The 19,186-nt window shown below is 39.5% G+C and overlaps 1 protein-coding gene across 1 annotated transcript; it reads left to right on the top strand.

Annotated features, from left to right (window-relative positions):
• The first annotated feature begins 236 nt into the window (after nucleotides 1–236).
• cpn1 (carboxypeptidase N, polypeptide 1) lies at nucleotides 237–14,764 on the top strand. Its single transcript, XM_044338399.1, has 9 exons — nucleotides 237–882; nucleotides 2,983–3,179; nucleotides 4,918–5,073; nucleotides 9,204–9,380; nucleotides 9,518–9,629; nucleotides 12,858–12,997; nucleotides 13,724–13,823; nucleotides 14,247–14,365; nucleotides 14,614–14,764. The coding sequence occupies exons 1-9, from the start codon at nucleotides 648–650 to the stop codon at nucleotides 14,722–14,724; spliced, it is 1,347 nt and encodes a 448-aa protein (XP_044194334.1). The 5' UTR covers nucleotides 237–647; the 3' UTR covers nucleotides 14,725–14,764.
• Nucleotides 14,765–19,186: the final 4,422 nt, after the last annotated feature.

Here is a 19,186-nt window from a genome sequence, read left to right as displayed (position 1 = left end):
CACACACACACACACACACACACACACACACACACACACACACACACACTGGGGCTGTGTGTTGACTTAAGAGTTAATGAATGGATGATTGAGGGCTGCAGGGGTTGGGGAGAGCAGTGCCGTGGAAACAACCCTCTTTCCCAGGAAGGGAGTATAGAACAAGAGTTAGAGACAAAGAAAGGGATAGAAAATGAATGTCTCAGAGACAAAATGAAATTCAGATTGTGTGTGCAGAGACCTGAGATGGCTGTGGGGTGATCTACTTGAAGCAGAAGCTCTTTAAGTGCCAATAAAGCAAGTAGCATGTACTTGACAAGGACCCAAAGGGAAAGAAAGAGTGAGAGAAGCAGCTGTTGGAGGAGGAGAGTGAGACAAAGAAGGAGCGGGGGGCTGTCCTAACTTGCTCTTCAGTGTGAGGGCTGTATGTGGGAGGAGGCAGAGAGGGAGAGCAGGAGACAGAAGGGGAACAAGAGAGAAAGAAAAGAGCAAGCAGAGAGTATGTTTGGTGTGTGAAGAGATAAATATACATCAGAAAGAGCAGCAGGGGTACAGAGAGCGAGACAGAGTGTGTTGCATAGCTGCAGGGCAGTCTCTTCTCCAGCCTCCTCTCCTCTCCTCCTGTGCTGCACAACTTGGGTTGAGGGACCATGCAGCAGGGTTGGACTCTTCCTTGGCTCGCCGCTCTCCTGCTGGGGCTGATGGGGCTCCGGGCGTCAGGCTCAGAGTTCCAGCATCACCGATTCGAGGACATGGTGAGAGCTCTGTATGCAGTGCATAGTGAATGCCCCTACATCACGCGTATTTACAGCATCGGGCGCAGCGTGGAGGGGCGCCACCTCTACGTGCTGGAGTTCAGTGATAACCCGGGCATCCATGAAGCATGTGAGTAACACCTGATTCTCTGTTTGACAGTGCAGTGTGAATGGGCATGCATTAAGATTTAAAGTGTTTTTATGAGGGATTTTATTATGATTCACCAAGAACCTGCTTTAATCTGAAAATCAGTGAAGACTTTATGTGGCAGCAAGCCCACACACTGAATGCCGCTACTTCTGAAGCTGATGAACAAACATTATACAATGTTCGGATGGAAAAGAAAAGGGTTTTTAAGTGATTATGGATCTGAAATGCACAGCCCCTGTTATTGGTTGCCCATTTGTTTTTCACTTCTTTCTGTGGGGAGTGAGAACATAGCTGGCAGGAGAAAGGCAGTTTGTGGGGGCTTTGGGGGTTTTTTTTCCCAAAGAGATGAAATGCAATCGTTTGATTCCTGAAGTTGAATTGCTGTGGTAATCTGTTACTCCAAGGCTTAATAGTGAAGAAGAGGAGGAGGGGTTATCCTGAGATGGTTTCTTTGGTAAAAAATCATGGACTATGTGGAAAACTCAACGTGAAAGAGAAAGAGAAGGGAAAAGTGAAAGAATTGAGGGAACATCTGTGATTCATTTCAAATATTTGCCATCCAGCCTCTGACAAAATGTGGGGTGTTATTCAAAGCTGAGCAGATGACATAAAAGTTCACTTTGAGTCAACAAAGGTTTAACCCTGAACCCGTTCTTGAAAAAACTCTGCTTGTCGCCCCCCCCCCCCCCCCCCCCTACGACTCTTAACTGCAGAATCAGCTCTTCAGGTATTTATTTAGCATAGCGGTTGCAAATTGAAAAGCATAACCTCATTATATCTAATGTTTGCATTGGAAACAAGCCGAAGAGTCACATTGATTTTCAAGATTTTTCCAGTCTTGCATTTTTTAATAGCAACTAGTTGAGAAAAAAAAACAAAGCTTTGCAACTGCAGGGAATGCGTTTTTGGCTGGGGCTTAGCTTGCATTTTTTCCTGCGTTTGCACACGCAGGGGTTTCCTTCAGTAGAATAGAAGGATGTGCGCCTGTTCTGTTGCAAGGTGACCGAGGGTGAAAAACAGGAACCGTGCACTTCACGGAGGGGAGTGACCTGAGGTCTTGTCTGGGTCAACCCACTTGCCCCCTATAGGAAGTTCACATCTTTCACATGCTGCTGAGTGTGTGTGTTTGTGTGTGTGTGTTTTTTTTAAAGCTGCATGCTAGAGCCAACACTGTTTTCTGAACCCAAGGCCAGTTGGCCCCATGTTAAAGAAAAAGAGGTGAATTGCAGCGCTCAAGCTGCCATTTGGGTGCCTGAAGCAATTAGTGAAGGGTGTTCATAAATTTGGACGTATCTACTCACCCACACAATACCACAACCCTCCAAAAACTACACTTACTTCTTCTCTTGGACAGAAGAACAGAACAAACAATTACACTGCAGTGTTATGACCCATGATTATAGTGTAAAATCTTATGTTCTGGACACAAGAGAGCACTAAACATTTCTAAAGTTAAACCTCAGTTCTACACCAGTAGAACTTCAGTAGCTCAGTGGCTGATGTGTTTGGGGGTCCTTGGTCCTCTCAGCACTGCAGCAGTGATTAATGAAGGGACCCCTGGGAGGAGGGAACCCTATACAGAGTGAGAGACTGTTTGGATAGGTGTCTCACCCAATCAGTGACAGATATCCACAGGAATGCCAGATTACCTTTGCCAAATAATTCAATCAGTTGTAATCAGAATCACTCCTCACAACTCAACTTCATCAGAACCGCGAGAATCTTCTTATCAACATGTTGAAATAATGTAAAAACATGACAGTTGTGTAGTCGAAGAACCTCCTTTATTTGTTTGGTTATTAATTTAATCAGGTAATGTGATTTATGTAAATTCTGTCACATTTAGAAACCCAAGACTCTGGATAAAAAAAAAATCCCAAAACTGAAAAGGAATCCAAAATAAGCATTGAACATAAAATAGACAGTCTACTTGTGAAGTCTGGGGTCTACATTGTAATGTATGAGTGTGCTCATGCATGTGTGCATGCTCAAGCAGTCATTTTAAATGTCACGCTTGGCAACACCATTTGGCTTCTTGACCTCATGCCTTCCCCCTCCACCTCTTCACTTCCTTCCCAGTGGAGCCGGAGTTCAAGTACGTGGGCAACATGCACGGCAACGAGGTGCTTGGCCGCGAGCTGCTCATTAAGTTCTCCCAGTTTCTGTGCGAGGAGTATCGAGCCGGAAACCAGCGGATCACGAGGTTGATCCATGACACACGCATCCACATCCTGCCCTCCATGAACCCCGATGGCTACGAGGTGGCTGCCAGACAGGTAATGTAGACCCTGACACGCCATGTGAGCTCCTAGGCTTGCATGTGCCAAAAAGAAAACCAGGGAAAATCTCCCAAAGGAAGACCATTGTTGGCTGATTTTCTTCAGCAATCATTTGCCACTTGTGGAGAAAAAGTTTCCATTTTCCCTTGATTGTGTTCTTGCCAGTGGAAATGTTCGAAATATTCAAGTCCCTCAATAACACTAAACACCTGCAAGTTAAATCACAGCTCAAGACACACTGAACATATCTTATTTCAACAGAAGGTGTCTGTTTTGATTTAAAATGAAAGTCAATTGAAGACAAGCGACTAAACACTAACAGGAAGTTTTTTTAACTTGAATCCTCCACTTTTTGCTAATGTCTGTAATAATCCCATCTATCAGCTTCCGGAGAGAGCCCCTTGCTTTCTACTGGGGGTAATTACATGGGCCGTGAAATAGACACACACGCAACCCCCTTTACCACAAATACACACACGTGTGCGCGATCTCTTTGAGACTAATTATATGTCCTGAAGAATCCAATTGCCCATGACGGTCTCTCTCAATGGCACTCAGACGACACACAGGCACTGCACTATAATTTGTTGCGTAAACAGATGTTTGGGTGCAGCAGCATCTGGACAACAATGTGAAGGTTGCTTCATTTCCCAGCATCCTAGATGGCATGGTGTTGATTTTGGTTACTGGCTGAGCATTTGTGGAAAAACAACACAAATATCTTGTTGTCTTACAGCAGGTCAGGAAGTCTTTAGACTGCATCTTTGCGTCATAGTCAGTAAATGAAAAGTAATTTAAGTGACGCTCAATGATAAAAGATGACATTTGGAGCCACAACAAATCAAACAAGAAAGAAAAATCCTAACATTTGCTAATTAGCACTAAGCACAAAGTACAGATGAGGCTGATAGAATGTCATTAGTTTTGCAAGTAGTTGGCCATAAACCAAAGTACAGGACAAATTGAAATTTTGACCACTTAATAGATCACCAAAGTGACTGCAATTCATCCTGATGGGGAACCACGAATATGAACCTATTAGTGTGCTGGAGGAAAAGTCAGGGGATCACCAGAGTCCATAGGATTCATCCTCTGGGTACCATGGATATCTGTGCCGACTTTCACAGCAATCCATCAAGTAACTGTTGAGACATTTCAGTAAAAAACAAAAAAACGTGAATTTCATAGTAGTGGAAAGGTTAGGGTCACCAGTGTTGGTAGGATTCATCCTCTGGGGATCAGGAATATCTGTACAAAATTTCCTAGCAATCCTCCAATAGTTGTTAAAATATTTCAGTTAGGACCAAAGTGGTAGACTGGCTGACTGACCGACATTGTCATCCCTAAAAAGGCTTTAATAGTGTGGCTGCCATGTGATATTAGAGGTTTATTATTGCACTCAGGACTCAGAGTTCCTTGGAATTTTCTGTCTTGTTTGGTTTAACTTTAATGTCCTTTAAAGTCGTATTGGGAAAGATTTGAGTTTGGATTCCTAAGAACACAAGTAAATCATTGTGAGTTAAATGTTACAGAGAAAAAAGGAGCCTTTTGGAAAATAATTCATTGTCAGTACACTTTGTGCACTATGCAAGTCAGTTTTCCTGTCCTGCTTCCAAGCAATATGAAGTCATATCTTAAACACATTAAAACCCAAGATGCCAAAACATGATAATTCAGTCACTCAAGTGGCAAAAGCAGAATTTAGAAACTTGATATTTTGTCTGGGGACCAACAGGGTCCAGAGTTCAACGGCTACCTGGTGGGTCGGGGCAACGCCAGAGACATCGACTTGAACCGGAACTTTCCAGACCTGAATGCCCTCATGTATTATTATGAAAAGACCAACGGACGAAACCACCACCTGCCGCTGCCGGACAACTGGGAGCAACAGGTCAGTGCTACTGGATAAACACACAGGACACACGCCGACACACACAAGACCCCATTTAGTGTATCTATCTGTCAAGTCTCCAAGGGAAATGTGTACGTGCAGATATGTGGGGGTCAGAGCATGTGTGGATGAGAGAGGAAGATGGATGAGTGCGTTTCTCATGCTGGTGTGAGTGTGTGTACAATGTTTGAATATGGACTTGAATAATGAGCAACTGTAGCATAGCAGAGTTATCTTGGCTTTAACTCTGTTGACATATTCGAATTTGTGAGATTTGCGCTGGATCAGGTTCCACTGCCAGTTGAGCTTTTTCTAAATAAAAGAGAAACTGTCCACAAATTTAAACATGAATTAGACCCAGTGAATCACATGGTAGGATGATTTAAAGCCTGGTTCTTGGTGTATACGTTTGCCTGTGCTGTGTTTAGGGTTCACACAGTCTGACTGTGTTGACGTGTGTTTGCTTATCTTGCTCTTAAACCTATATCTCCTCATATAAACTGTACTTTTCCTCCCCTGGGTCAGAAAGAGGCCTCTCTCCTTTGTATTTGCAATCTGAAATAGGCGGGCCTCGCTCTTTCCAACTGGGATTACAAAGCCGAACAAAAACATCGCTAAAAATGTAGTTGTAAAGTTGAATTTGAATATCTTGATATCTGTTTGCTGTTTCCAAGCTCACAATTAACTTTGGAAATTTAAAAGGATGCCAGAAGATGAAAATAGAATAAAATGGGAGCCTCTGAGGCAGCCATTGCTCTCTCATTCTTGGACTTCTTGGACTCTTGGATTTCATAACACTTGATAAAAGACTGTACAGTATGTGACAATTTTTAGCTACAGCTAAATATTTTTGTATTTTTGCCGCTGCCATGAGAATTTGAACTGGCCTATTCTGCGGTCTCAGAGTCTAAAACTGTTACCTGCTACTTTGAGATACTGCCCAACTCATGCCATACAAACTTCATTCATAGTCAAGTTTCTGTGTTTCAAAAGCTTTCTTCAAATGATAACCAAAAACTAAAATAAAAAAAGACTACTGAAATCCCATCTATCAAGCACAGAGCTCCATGAAATATTTTGAACTTGGCAAAAACACATGAAGCTCTCTGCACAGTCAGGTACTGGACATGCAACTGCATGTCCTGCCCATTAAAAAAGAAATGAAACAGAAACTTGCCCTGCACTGTGAACAAAGCTGGGAAGATAAACTTCATCATTCAATGGAAAAAATCATTTTGGCAGCTGATCTATTACATCAATGGTTTCATATTACAGGTTATATAGTTCAGATTGGCTGCAGGAGAGAAATAGTTTCATTCTGGAAGACTGAATGGCCTTCTCTGTATTTCACTGTGCACTTATTATTTTCGATCACTGTGGTGTAAAATGAACAAAGAAGAAAGAGAAGGATAAGAGTGTTCTGTCAAACTAATGCTGATAGTTAGCTGAAAAGTGCTATTTAAGTTTTAAGGTCAGATCCTTGGGGGTTTTTGTTCACATCTTATCTTTAACACTGAAAGGGGCTACTAAGGGGAGTGAAAGGCTGCTGCAGAGCTACTTCATTTCCTTTAAGTTTTTAGCTAAATTGGTCTAACCTTTGGTCCCTTCCACTTGTAACTGATAGCATTAGAGCTTCAGAATAATGCAACAGTTCTCAAAATAGAATAAAATATTTCTCTTATTTTACAAAAATCAAATATATATATATAAAAATATTGAATATGCATCACATTATGACATTATGATGACATTTATTTGAGGTGACGATCCAATAATAATGTTGAAAATGAACAACGTAATTGAAAAGTTGTAACTCTTCCTTTAGATTACATCTGTCATTATAATATTGATGTACATTATGAATTAAAATTAATGACAGAATACACTCTAAAAGTATAGTGTGATGCAATGTATAACATTCACAGGTACATTCTGACCCTGCAGTATTGGCAAGACACTACATAGGTATTCATCTTACAGCATTTGTTACTTTATCACATATTTATAAATTTTGTTTCCGAGCAGAGGACAGCTGTTGATTGCTAATTTTTAGTTCCTTGACTGAAAATGCATTGAGAAAACACTGGTCCTCCCAGTTGCGGGCTGGCTGCCTACCCACATGACTGCCTCCTGAAGGGGAAACACAAAAGAGTAACTGTGCCACTGTTATAGACACTTCTTTCATGCTGGTCAGGATAACATCCTCTCAGATGATGTTCCTCTCACTCATGAAGCCTCAAGCCCCCTGTGCTCACAAGCAGGCTCAGCCATGCTACATTAGCACCGTTTAATTAGCCAAATGATGATTTTTCATACAGAAGATAGAGTTTAATTTGAAAGATCTTAAGTCTTTTTGCTCCATGGCCAAGTAAGACAGGACAGAGATGAAAAAATATATGTTGCTGGGTGACAGGTTAGGGAGGCTAAGCTTAACAGCCTTGTTGTTTTCATCTTAAAGGAATAGTTTGACTTTTGGGAAATGCGTTTATTTGCTTTTTAGCTGAGTTAAATGAGAGTATTGACACCACTCTCATCTGTCGTTAACTAATTTGTCCACTAAATAATACTTACACTTAATCTGCCTGACTCTTGGCATGAATAAGTATATTTCCTAAAATGTCAAACTATTCCTCTAAGCTAGCTGCAAAAACTGACAAACACATCTTGATGCTTTCTTGGTACCTTCTATTTTGAGCCCTGTATGACAAAGTATAGTTTTAATTCTCAAATCTTGTAACCAACTGGAAAACAGGACCAGCGCTTATTCTGGTTTCATTCTCTCAAAGTATAGATGTAGTATTCATGGTTAACTTCACTCAGGAATCCGTTTTTTTAAAAGTTTTTCACCACCCGTAGACTGTCAGCAGGGTCTGTTCTTAGAAATACTGTATTTACTTAGCCTCTGAAAAAGAGCCCACCTCACACCATGAGTCCGGCCTGTGCTTTTGCAAGAGTATCTGCTGACAATTGTTTGGCCTGCAGAGAACATCCCTCCTACAATGTGAAAACTAACCTTGTATTGTCTGTCAGTGAACCATCGTGTAATCCAGTGGAATTTACATTTATTTGTATTTAAGATGGTTTGGTATTCTCTGTCTGTGCAGATGAGGTTTGTAACACTAAGATATGATTATTTGTGTGAGTATGTGTGTGTCCTTCATATGTAACCCTACACCATGATGACAGCTCCAACTTCAAAGCATGCATGGGTGTATATAAAGATCCACAGATAATAAATACCTGCCAGTAGAATTCGGACTTCTCGGCTACAAGTGTTACGTTCAAGGCTAGTAGGCTGTGAACAGCCTGATTATTCTCACACATGTAACACAGCCAGACTGTGTTTATTGTCCTACATACCTTATTCAAGGAGAGGTATTACCTCTTGTCTCCATGCTTGATATACGGCTAGGAGTGTGTAAGCATACTTAGCACTGACAGAGAAAATAAATGGCAGCATTCATTGGAATTTAAAGGGTTAAGATATCTGTAGTGATGCATGAGAGATCGGGTTAGGTTTTGTGGATGGAAGGTGTGCAGCAGAATTACATGCAGAAATTAACTACATGTAAATGTCAGCAGCCTTATGTTAAATAGCATTGGGACTATAGATCACTATTTTACTAAAGGTTGCACCTTGTAGGTCTGCTGAAGAAGTAACTGTTGTGTTACCATCTCGGCAGCCTTTGCTAAAAGCCTGCATCATCTTGTAAACTCATCTTTCTCCCTGAATTTCAGACTCGGAAGAGGAGGCTTTAAACAAATTCTATCATGCCTGATTCATCAAGAATAAGACTCTTTATGAAATGAGATATAATGCAGCTGTGAAGGAAGAGGAGAAAAGACAGAAAGGCAGATGATATCCTGGAGAATTAACCATGGTTGCCTAAAGATTAACCTGGTTACTTAAAATTGAAAAGGAGTTATGAAAAATGGTCACGGTGCAAATACTTGCATATTGCATGGCAGAGAGTACTAGTATTTGTCCAGATAACCAGCCAAGCAGAGAAGCCAGTGGTTCTGGTTGAAAAGAAAACCAGATGTTTTCAGTCCACTGATGTTGTTTGGGAAAAGAAAGGGGCGATATGTAGGCAATGAGTAATACTTCAATATGTAAATATCTTCCACAGGTTGAACCGGAGACTTTGGCCGTCATAAAGTGGATGCAAAACTACAATTTTATCCTGTCTGCCAACCTCCATGGAGGAGCTGTAGTGGCCAATTACCCGTTCGACAAGTCGAGAGACCCCCGCATTCGAGGGAGGACCACCTATGCAGCCACTCCGGATGACAAAGTTTTCAGAAATGTGTGTAGCAGATTTAAATTCTTTCCCGATGGTAATGTTACACTCATCTGATTTCATCACTGTCTAATGTGTGTCTGAAAACATGTTGCGGATGATTGGGCACTTGATCCACAACATTTGCATTTGTGTGATGTCAGTTGGCGAGGACCTACTCGTATGCTCACAGCTGGATGCACAAGGGTTGGAACTGTGGGGACTTCTTTGATGAGGGGATCACCAACGGGGCCAGCTGGTACTCTCTGTCCAAAGGTAAGCAAAACCTCTGCTCCTGAGAAAGCAATGAATAAATTAGACATAAAAACACTGTAAACTCCACCGGTATTGTAAAAAGCACAAAACATCACTTGTGTCCTTGAAGATGCACTCCCAAATGTTGTTGTAGTGCCCAACAATGATCCAAAGTCCTCAAATTTATTTTCATATTATAACTGGTGAGGAATTTTAGGGATTTGGGGTAACTGTTCGCTGCTTTAACGAAGTATCTGTAAATTGCTACTTGTGAAAGGATAAGAATAGCTTTCGTGAGTTTGGTTAGGTTATTATGGTTTAATAAAATTAGTTACTGTGATCATATAATACCTCCAAAATAATCTAATCTTGTACAAAATCAAATCTATTTTAAAAAAGATGTATCATACACATGTTCAGGTCTATATTTATGTTCTCTCTACTGGAATATCTTTTATCTTACATTGAATGCAGCCCCTCAGTTCAGCCTCTGTCTGAAATAGGCTGTTTTAGTTCCTCCTGAATTTTGGGGCTGAGTGGGAACTCGCAGGCGGGGCTACTGCGAACAGTACTGCGCATATTCAGTGGACTGCATACCCATGAAGTAAATCCAGAAGCTTTTTTTTGGTCTATGTGCCAGGCGAGCAATTCTTATTGGACTGAATAGGCACCATTTTTGGTCTGGTATCCAGCTCTTATAAAGGAGCGCGCAGACTGGATGCAATGACGTATGTCAAGTCAACGGATTCTATTCATTTTCTATGGTGAGCCAGAGATGCAGCTGCACAGTGAGTTCTATCTCTAGATTTGAATTTGCATTTCATAAAGATATATATACAAATACTCCTTTAGGAATTAGTGCTCACACCTCTGTACATTATCCAGAACTCTTAATTACCTCTGCAGAAGTACTGAATAACAATACAGTATGCACCAGCACACAATATACGCACTGACTTAGTGAAAGAAAGGGAAATGTGCAGCGTTGTGCATTGTCATACACCCCAGATAAAGAGGCAGAATTTAGCAGCAACCGCAGTAAAAAGGAGGATTAAGATCACATTAACAAGAAACTTGTGGTTAAGAGCAAGCTGACGTTTTTCTCTCAGCCCTGCAAAGCACAATGCTGACTTGCTACTGCTTGTACATGAAAAAACACTTTGGTCATTCCCCATCCACATGAAAAATGTTTTGGAGAGCTTCCATTATCATTCCTGTTCCAAAGAAAGTCAAGGCCACCTGCATGAATGATGGCAGCCGCTGGCATAGTCTTCAGCATGAATGAAATGCCTTTTCCCAGTGTCATCATGAACTCCCTGACTCTTTCTGAGGCCTCTCTCCTCTACTCTTGCTTTTAACCTTTTCACCCACCCCCCCCTCCACACCGGCAGCTGCACTTCCACTGACCGCTCTGTTGAGCTGCTCAAGTTTACAAATTAACCACACAGTCAGAAGTCTACCTCAGATAGGTGACTTGACCTGGCAAGAACAACCATAATACTCTAAATGTTAGAGCTTGACTCAAGTTTCAATCAAAGGACCGGCTCCTCTGGTAATTCATTAGAGATCCCCTCAAGTCATGTTTTAAGGCGTATAAAAATCCTCTGCTTTTTCCACAAAAAAAGTTAAATTACCTTGTTAAAACCTTGACATCTCCTCTTTCTCCCTTATTGAAAAAATCCAGAATCTATGAATAAACAAATATTCTTCATTTCAAAAGTTGAACTTCTGGATACAAGATGTCTATTACCTCACTGAAAAGTCTGTTCTCAGTGTGTGTGCGCTGCAGGCTTCATGTTTCCACATCACACTTTTATAAATTGTATACTGGACCATGATTGACTCCAAACTAGCCACGATGTCACAAATCATGCTCGTAGGTACAAGCCTTAAAGTCGGATTTTCGGTGAGCGCAGAGAAACCTTTCCCCTTCAGCAGCTGAATGTGAAAACCGTCTTTGAGTGTCAAACTCTGCACATACATCATTGTGTGCAGTGAAGCTAAAACAAAAAAAACATACTCTTGACTGGAGATGGATCTTAATCTGCAACAGCCTTTGACAATCTGCGTGGCCATTGGATGCGCTTCAGCCATAGTAACTGTCACAACCAGTTTCGATCAAATTCCAGTTCACAATATGAAGCCTATTTTAACATGCCTCCATCTCCTCCATATTGTTTGACTGTAGGCTACTGTAGTTCTAAGACTAGAGAAAAGGAAACATCTGTCATTGTACTGATAGTGGTGCCACATAAGCACAAAAATAAACTCATGAACACATGCTGTCATATCTCTTGGACATGTGTCATTTTTTGATAACTTAATTTTACTTCTGTGACAGTATGTGACAAGAAGTGTTTAAAGCCAATGTTGCTATGCTGGAGAAATTCCCCGGATTTAAATATTGCACCGTATTCAGTTCTGCATCCAAGTTTGTCATGTGGAAATACATTAAATGTCTCATCAGTAGCTGACCATGTCAGATTTACTGTCTTTCAGTTGCACGTAGAACATAAAAACGGTGAATATTTGAGGTTTATTTTTGCATTTGCGTGCGTCAGAATGCTTAGTGGGGCTGTTATTAGGGTTTAATATAATATTATTTACTGGCTTTGGCCAAATAGAGGCCGTTACCAGTTACAGGAACTTCAGCACTGGCAGTTAAGTCCTCCCTGGTTTGGTTTAAGGGTTGGGAAACTTGTGCTTCATTGTAAGATTTGATGAATACTTTCTGTAATATTTTGCCATAGGATGCTTGGAAGCTACAGTACACCAAGTTCATTAAATTGTCTGGGCATTTATTCAATTTCAGTTCAGTAAATCCTCGACTGCAATAATAAGTATACCCTTTTCTTTGATGTGTAAGTCCTGATCTGGGCTGGTCTGGATTCTTCTTTGGAATGTGAATCTGTTGAGCTTTTTGGGTTGAAGCTTTTGAAATGGATGAAAACGCCCACGGTCACATTTAGAAGGAGTACGTTATGTTTGTTTTAACAACTCCATTTGCTCCAAGTGTTATGTCATGGTTTATGAGGTTACATTTGAACTTTCCCTCCCAATCCTGGCCTCATATGTATTAGGCTTGATGAAAAGTAGTGCTGTATGGTTCAATTTCAAACTACATAACCAATATAAAGAAAGCCTGATTGTCTGATGTTGGGTGTATTGTAAATCCAAAGACCTCTCTTGAAATCTACAGTAAAGACTCTCATGATTACACTTTATATCCATCTTTAATGTCTGTTTCAGGTATGCAGGACTTCAACTACCTCTACACCAACTGTTTTGAGATCACCCTGGAGCTGAGCTGCGATAAGTTCCCCCCAGCGTCGGCACTGCCCAGAGAATGGCTGGGCAACCGAGAAGCACTGGTTTCATACCTGGAGCAGGTCAGAACAAACACACAAATACACACAAACACACACCCACATATACTACCAAAAGTCAAGAGTCCAAATCCTCAGCTTCCTGTAAATATTGGCTAGGATTCCCTGGATGAAATGACTCAAAATGAGCCGCATGAAATTCAGTGTAATACAAGTAAACTGACTTTTACTTTCCGTCAAGCATGAAAAGGGTTCTTGGTTTGAAGACAAAATGCCCTTTATCCAACTTGTCAGAGCGCTGCGATAAACTGCAGTGATGCATTGCCGCTAATAGTGTTTCTTAAGCCACAAGGGAGAGCTCAGAAATGCCTACTCTTTTCCGCAGAACTGATTAGACGGAGCAAACTGAAAGGATCTACAGATACTGTTCTAGTCTTGTTATACAATATGTCTGTTGCAGATCACAGAACTGAGGAATGTTGATACTGTAAGGTTTAAGCTTTTGGAAAATTTCCTCAGAAATGTACAGTAGATTGTGACCTGATGCAGATTGCAATCAATGCAGGATTCCACTGTAGCATTCAAACACAAAACTTTCTGTGATCACACCTACCTAACCTTCCTATATTAGCACGTTGTACACCGTATTTTAGGTGGCACAAACCAACTCATTACTTAATACCATTATCTATAAATTAAATTACAGTGAGAAACTGGTAAAATAGAGAACAAAAAACATGAATACTTAAAAGTAATGTGTGTATTCAATAAGGTTTCTCTTTTTTTCAGGTGCATCATGGGATAAAAGGCATGGTGTACGATGAAAACAACAATGTTATCAAGAACGCTGAGATCTCAGTGGCTGGCATCCACCATGATGTGACCACCGGTGAGAAGGGGTTGGAGGGGTGTCAGTTCATTGTTCTACAGATGTTGTTATTCCATTTTTATTAGGGATTTTTTTCACTCCTTAACTCCAGCGTTAAAGAAGTATGTGTTAGATTTGTGGTAAGATATCTGCTAATGCCTTGGCCAGCAGTGTATGAGTGACCTTGTTATAATAATCTTAATCACATTAAGAAGTGACTTCTAGAGTCAAAATAGGCAGTGATTGTAGGAGAGAAGTCTATTTTCAGGAGCTGCACCTGAATTTTACTTACCAAAGTGATACTAAATGCGGTCAATCCTTAGATTTGAGTGGAACAAGCTGCCCTCTAGTGGTCAAAGATGAAAATACACTGTGAAAACAAACCATTCAAATTGCAGGCACTATGTGAAAATGACTGTTCTTTCCACATGTTTGCTGCTCCAGGAGTGGATGGCGACTATTTCAGACTCCTGTTACCAGGTACCTACACTGTGACAGTCTCTGCCCCGGGTTACGTCCCCTCCACCAGTACGGTCACAGTGGGACCAGCCGAGGCCATACAGGTGCGTATGAGTCATACCTGATTGCATAAGTTAAGAAATCTATCAGTTAATTCAGCTGACTCACAATTTTAGTCACCAGTTTACTTTTTTAGAGGCAAGCAGGTAGTAGGTTGTCCAAACATGCTTTTCTAAAATCCCAGACGAGGCTTTGGTTTAAAGATATTTTAAATTTTGTGATTCATTTTTGTGTCTGTACGTATTTGTGGACTTGATCACTCACACCTTGTTCTTCATCTCTTCCCTGACAGCTTCATTTTTACTTGAAAACGGCGCCAAAACAAAACCCGAAAGTGAAGCCCCACAACAGCAAGAAGAACCTCTCGTCTCCCAAGGCCCCTTTAAAACTCGGCCCTAGATGAGACTTAGACAATAGTTTAGATAACACACATACACTGAAAACCCCCACAAAAAACACATACACACATACACACACATACAAATTATGAAAATGATAAATGAACATAATACCATTTATGTATGTAATTTTACCTTTGTAGTCCTATGATTATGTATTTCAAAGTTCTGTGCTTGTTGTTGATAAATATAAATTGTGTGTCTTTATTAAGGAATTGTTTGTGTATTTATGTAACATGTTGATTTGTATGAACACAACGATCCTGTATTTGTAAAGGACTTTTTTGATTTTGATAACAATAATTTGATGAAAATTGAAAGTGAAAATAAAGTAATGTTTTTGCTGTCCAAATTTACCGTATCTTGCCTTTTTTATTGTTCTTGACAGAGTAATGGCATTTTTTGCTTGCGTAATGATAACAATAATGTCAAAATAATCTTTATTTTACATTATTTCAGTTCAGTCCAAAACATACACACACACATGCAGTAGGAGTCCATGAAGCATGAAAATAATAAAAATAACACCAGGAGACATAAAAATAAATCTATAAACAAGATGAAGAAGAAGATTACATCAATACTGTAAATAGCACCATGTAAAGCTGATCTAGCTCCTGATGTTAGCAGCCAGGATGCGCCCTGAATGCTGGGCAACGGATTCATTTATAGTTAATGTTTTATAAAATGCTTTGATACAGCTATAAATGCCAGTAGTATTTTTTATCAGATGCAATACAGAGTTTCAAACTACTTTGATGCTTAAGAGGTTTATTTTATGTGCAGACATAATATAATTGTAGTTAATGGCTTGAGAATATTTGAATTAATATTATTTCAAACACATCTAAGATTGACATCTTTCCCGCTATATTTAAAAGCTGGAGAGCTGCATGTAAATAGTTCAAGGCTCACTGGAAATAATTTGCTGCCTGTTATCTGCTGATGTTTCAGGCTGTGTTCTACAAACCTGCAGTAGATGTCACTGGCTGCCCTATATTCTGAAAAGTAGAGAGAATTGCACATATATATATATTTCAAAAGTAATAGAAGAAGAAAGACACAGTTTTGATTCTGCCAAACCAAGCAAACATTTGCTCCTAAAATAATATAATTTTGGCTTTTCACTGAGGAGATGATACGTGATTTTATTTTAGGCATCTCACCAGTGCATTTCTGGACACCTCCACAATGACCATTATAATATTATAATATTTCATTCTGCCAGAAAGCACATTGAGACCAAGTTTGGATATTTGAGGAGTTATATTACACTTCTTGAACTAAAAATTCAAATAGGGACTTCTTTAAGTGGGGAAAGGTCTGTTTTCCTTGCCTGATGTACCACAATAGTACAAGCTGAATGGTAATATGGTGATATGCCTTTCAACCTCATAAACTGGCACCAATCCAACAAAAGTGCTTGTACAATATTGCAACAAAGGAGAATTTATTTTATGGGATGTGTCACATATCAGTCAGCAATGAGTTCTTATTCACTGCTTCATCAGAGTTGGCATTACATGATGCATCACTGACGGTATCGTGTTTTCACTCTTCTATGTACTGGGCTAATTCAATGATCCAAGGATCTGTGAACACTACGCCACCACATTGTTATCTGGTGCTTCATCACAACTTCTTACAAGTTCATATCAATGACTGAGTCTCATCTTCCTGGAGGTGGCAGCAAAGGACAGGATGACGTCTGTTAGACTGACGTACAATAACATGAATGCTCATGTTTATCTGCTGAACAGATACCAACAACAGCTCCTCACCAGTATTATAAATGTGTCCCCATAGTAACAGTAAACATTTATCAGTAAGTGTTAATATTCAACAAAGTGAGAATGTAGCACATTAAAAACAGTGTGTTTAGTGTTCAGTATCCTGATAATATGCTTCCTCTGCTTCATGTTCTATGCAAATAATATTAAGGCTTAAATTTGATTTAATTTCAAAACATGTGGCTGAAAAGTTGCATAAAATTGTTTAATTAGTGATGATGTTTTGCTGCACTGGAAATTCATTAGGCTCCATAATTTCACAGTTATTTGAGCAGAAGATGATCCTCCAAAACAAAAACAAGGGACCCTTTACTAAAAACTAGACTCTGTTCAGTATGACTTAATAAAAGATCTCTACACTTGTTTTTCCGGCGCCATTCACAAACACTTCCAAATGTAACAATGTCTCCTCTCTGACGAACAGGAAAGAGGAAAAGCCCACTTCACCGGGCACTCTGTGACAAAGAGCTTTCCCTGACGACAAACATGGAGCCAAACACAAATAACAACTGAGCCCAAACAGTTTACATCAGACTATTTACTGCCACTAAAAGGCCATATACAACCTCTGTGCTACTATTACAAGTGAAAATAGTAATACATCTAATACTTAGAATGGTATTTCATTGCTGTACCCTTGAATTTATACATTTTTTTGCGTATAATTTACAAATGATGTGTCCTAACCCGTTATTTACATCTTACAGTTGTAGCTTCAACCATTAGCTTATTATGAATACACTAGGTTTATGATGTGATAGGAGGTGACAGATCATTCACATTTCAAATGACCAACAGTAAATAAAACTGAACTATTGGCAATATTGGCAACATTTTAAGGAAGATGAAGTGGTCATGTCAAAGAAAAAATTTGTAAAGAGAAGCTGGGGTGGATTCTTCTGATGAGAACTCAACAATAAACAAATATGAACTATAAGCAATTTGGCATTAGTCACACAGTATAAAACCCACTGTCATGTTACTACTGAGTCATAATATTCATTCACTTACATCAGTTCACAATTAGTCTGGTAAATACAGTTACTGAGTACAGTCATTTTCATTTATTTTTTGCCTACTCAAACACTTTGCCACAGCTGATGTGTCTCAGCGGAGACACAATAGGATGATTGTACGAGGGCCAATGTATTCTCTGTCCACAGAGCATAAAGTGATGATCAACCGGCAGCAAATATTGAAAGACAACAATAGACCCACATACTCCTCTTGAATGAAAGTGGCCACTGTGAGAGAAGACAAAGCCAGCATTTTATACAGTGTCACTGATCTGGAGCATTCGCAGTGGTAGTATGGGTGTGTGAGGGCTTGCACTCGCATTTGTGTACACGTAGTTGGCCAAATGTGGCGTCAATGAAGCCCACCAGTGGTCCTTACAGTGCCAGGCATCACCTACACTACCTTGCCCACATTCATTGACTCAGAGTTTGCTTAGAAATTCTACGACATTCTTAGAAATTACACTGCAATGGTGGACCAGGGCTTACCAGAACTTACAGAACTTAGAGCAAACATATAATGACATATATTGAAAAGTATAGTGGTTGACACAAACTGGATAAAAGTGTATGACAAGGATGAGAGACAAGCCAAGTGCCAATAAAATTGTTTTTATTTGAAATAAACACACATAACTATTAACTAAAGGATAAGCACAGGATATGAAGGGCATCTGCATCACTGGGAGGATTGTTTTATATATTATATAAGCCTAGTTGAGGCCTAACTGGTGCCGCCATATAATAATAATAATAACAATCATAAACTTTAATTATATACAGTATATTATTATATAGCACCTTTAAAACAGCATCACAAAGTGCTTTACATAGGAAAAAACTAAAGACAATTCAACATCACAATTAAATGAAATCCAGCAGTTAAAGGTATAGAGAATAAAACAGAATAAAACACCTGAATTACAATAAACTAAGATAAAAACTGTAAAAATAACAAAACACATAAAACATTTGGAAGTAGAAACATAAAACTTTGAGCTAAGATCAATAATAGGTTTACAACCTTCACTGACTACAGATTGCTGAAAGAGAGGATAATAAACACTGCAGGCAGAGAGGGACTGTAACACAGTGTTATGTATTATAATACATTGAAAATGAATGTGAGCTGGAACTGCCTGTATGCTTTACAATATGTGTTAATATACTGTCAATTTCCTGCAACAATACAAATATGTTACTTAACACTAAAGATGTTATATAGCCTATTTTTATATACTTTACTGAAATTAGTACAAATTGCTATATGCAATATTTTGTAAACACATTTTATATTCTGCAGTACATATTATAAAATCCATCCATCCGTTATCTATTACCGTCAACTCCATGCAGAGTCACAGGGGCCTGGAGTCCATCCCAGCATGCAATGGGTGTGGTATATCCTGGAGTTTATAACAGTCTCCAATTCCTGGTTATAAAATCTATATTATCTATCTCGTATGTATCTTTGAACTCAACTCTCCAGTCTCGTTTTGTTGATTCAGTCAACTTTGATACTGATTGATTGTTTGGTTGATTTGTTTATTGATTGAGAACATATATTTGGAGCTTTATTGGAGAAAAATTCTAGCTTAGAGTTAATTTGATTGTTGAAGAGAAAAGTTTGTAATGTCAGTGTAAATAATACAATATGCAAT

This window comes from Thunnus albacares, chromosome 20 (genome assembly GCF_914725855.1).
Source record: "Thunnus albacares chromosome 20, fThuAlb1.1, whole genome shotgun sequence".
Lineage (NCBI taxonomy): Eukaryota > Metazoa > Chordata > Actinopteri > Scombriformes > Scombridae > Thunnus > Thunnus albacares.
This window is presented reverse-complemented; position numbering and strand designations above follow the sequence as displayed.

Coding starts and splice junctions, on each gene's coding strand:
- cpn1 (XM_044338399.1), top strand. CDS start 648: ATGCAGCAGGGTTGGACTCTTCCTTGGCTCGCCGCTCTCCTGCTGGGG. Junction 883..2,982: donor CCCGGGCATCCATGAAGCAT/GTGAGTAACACC, acceptor CTTCCTTCCCAG/TGGAGCCGGAGTTCAAGTAC. Junction 13,824..14,246: donor CCACCATGATGTGACCACCG/GTGAGAAGGGGT, acceptor TTGCTGCTCCAG/GAGTGGATGGCGACTATTTC.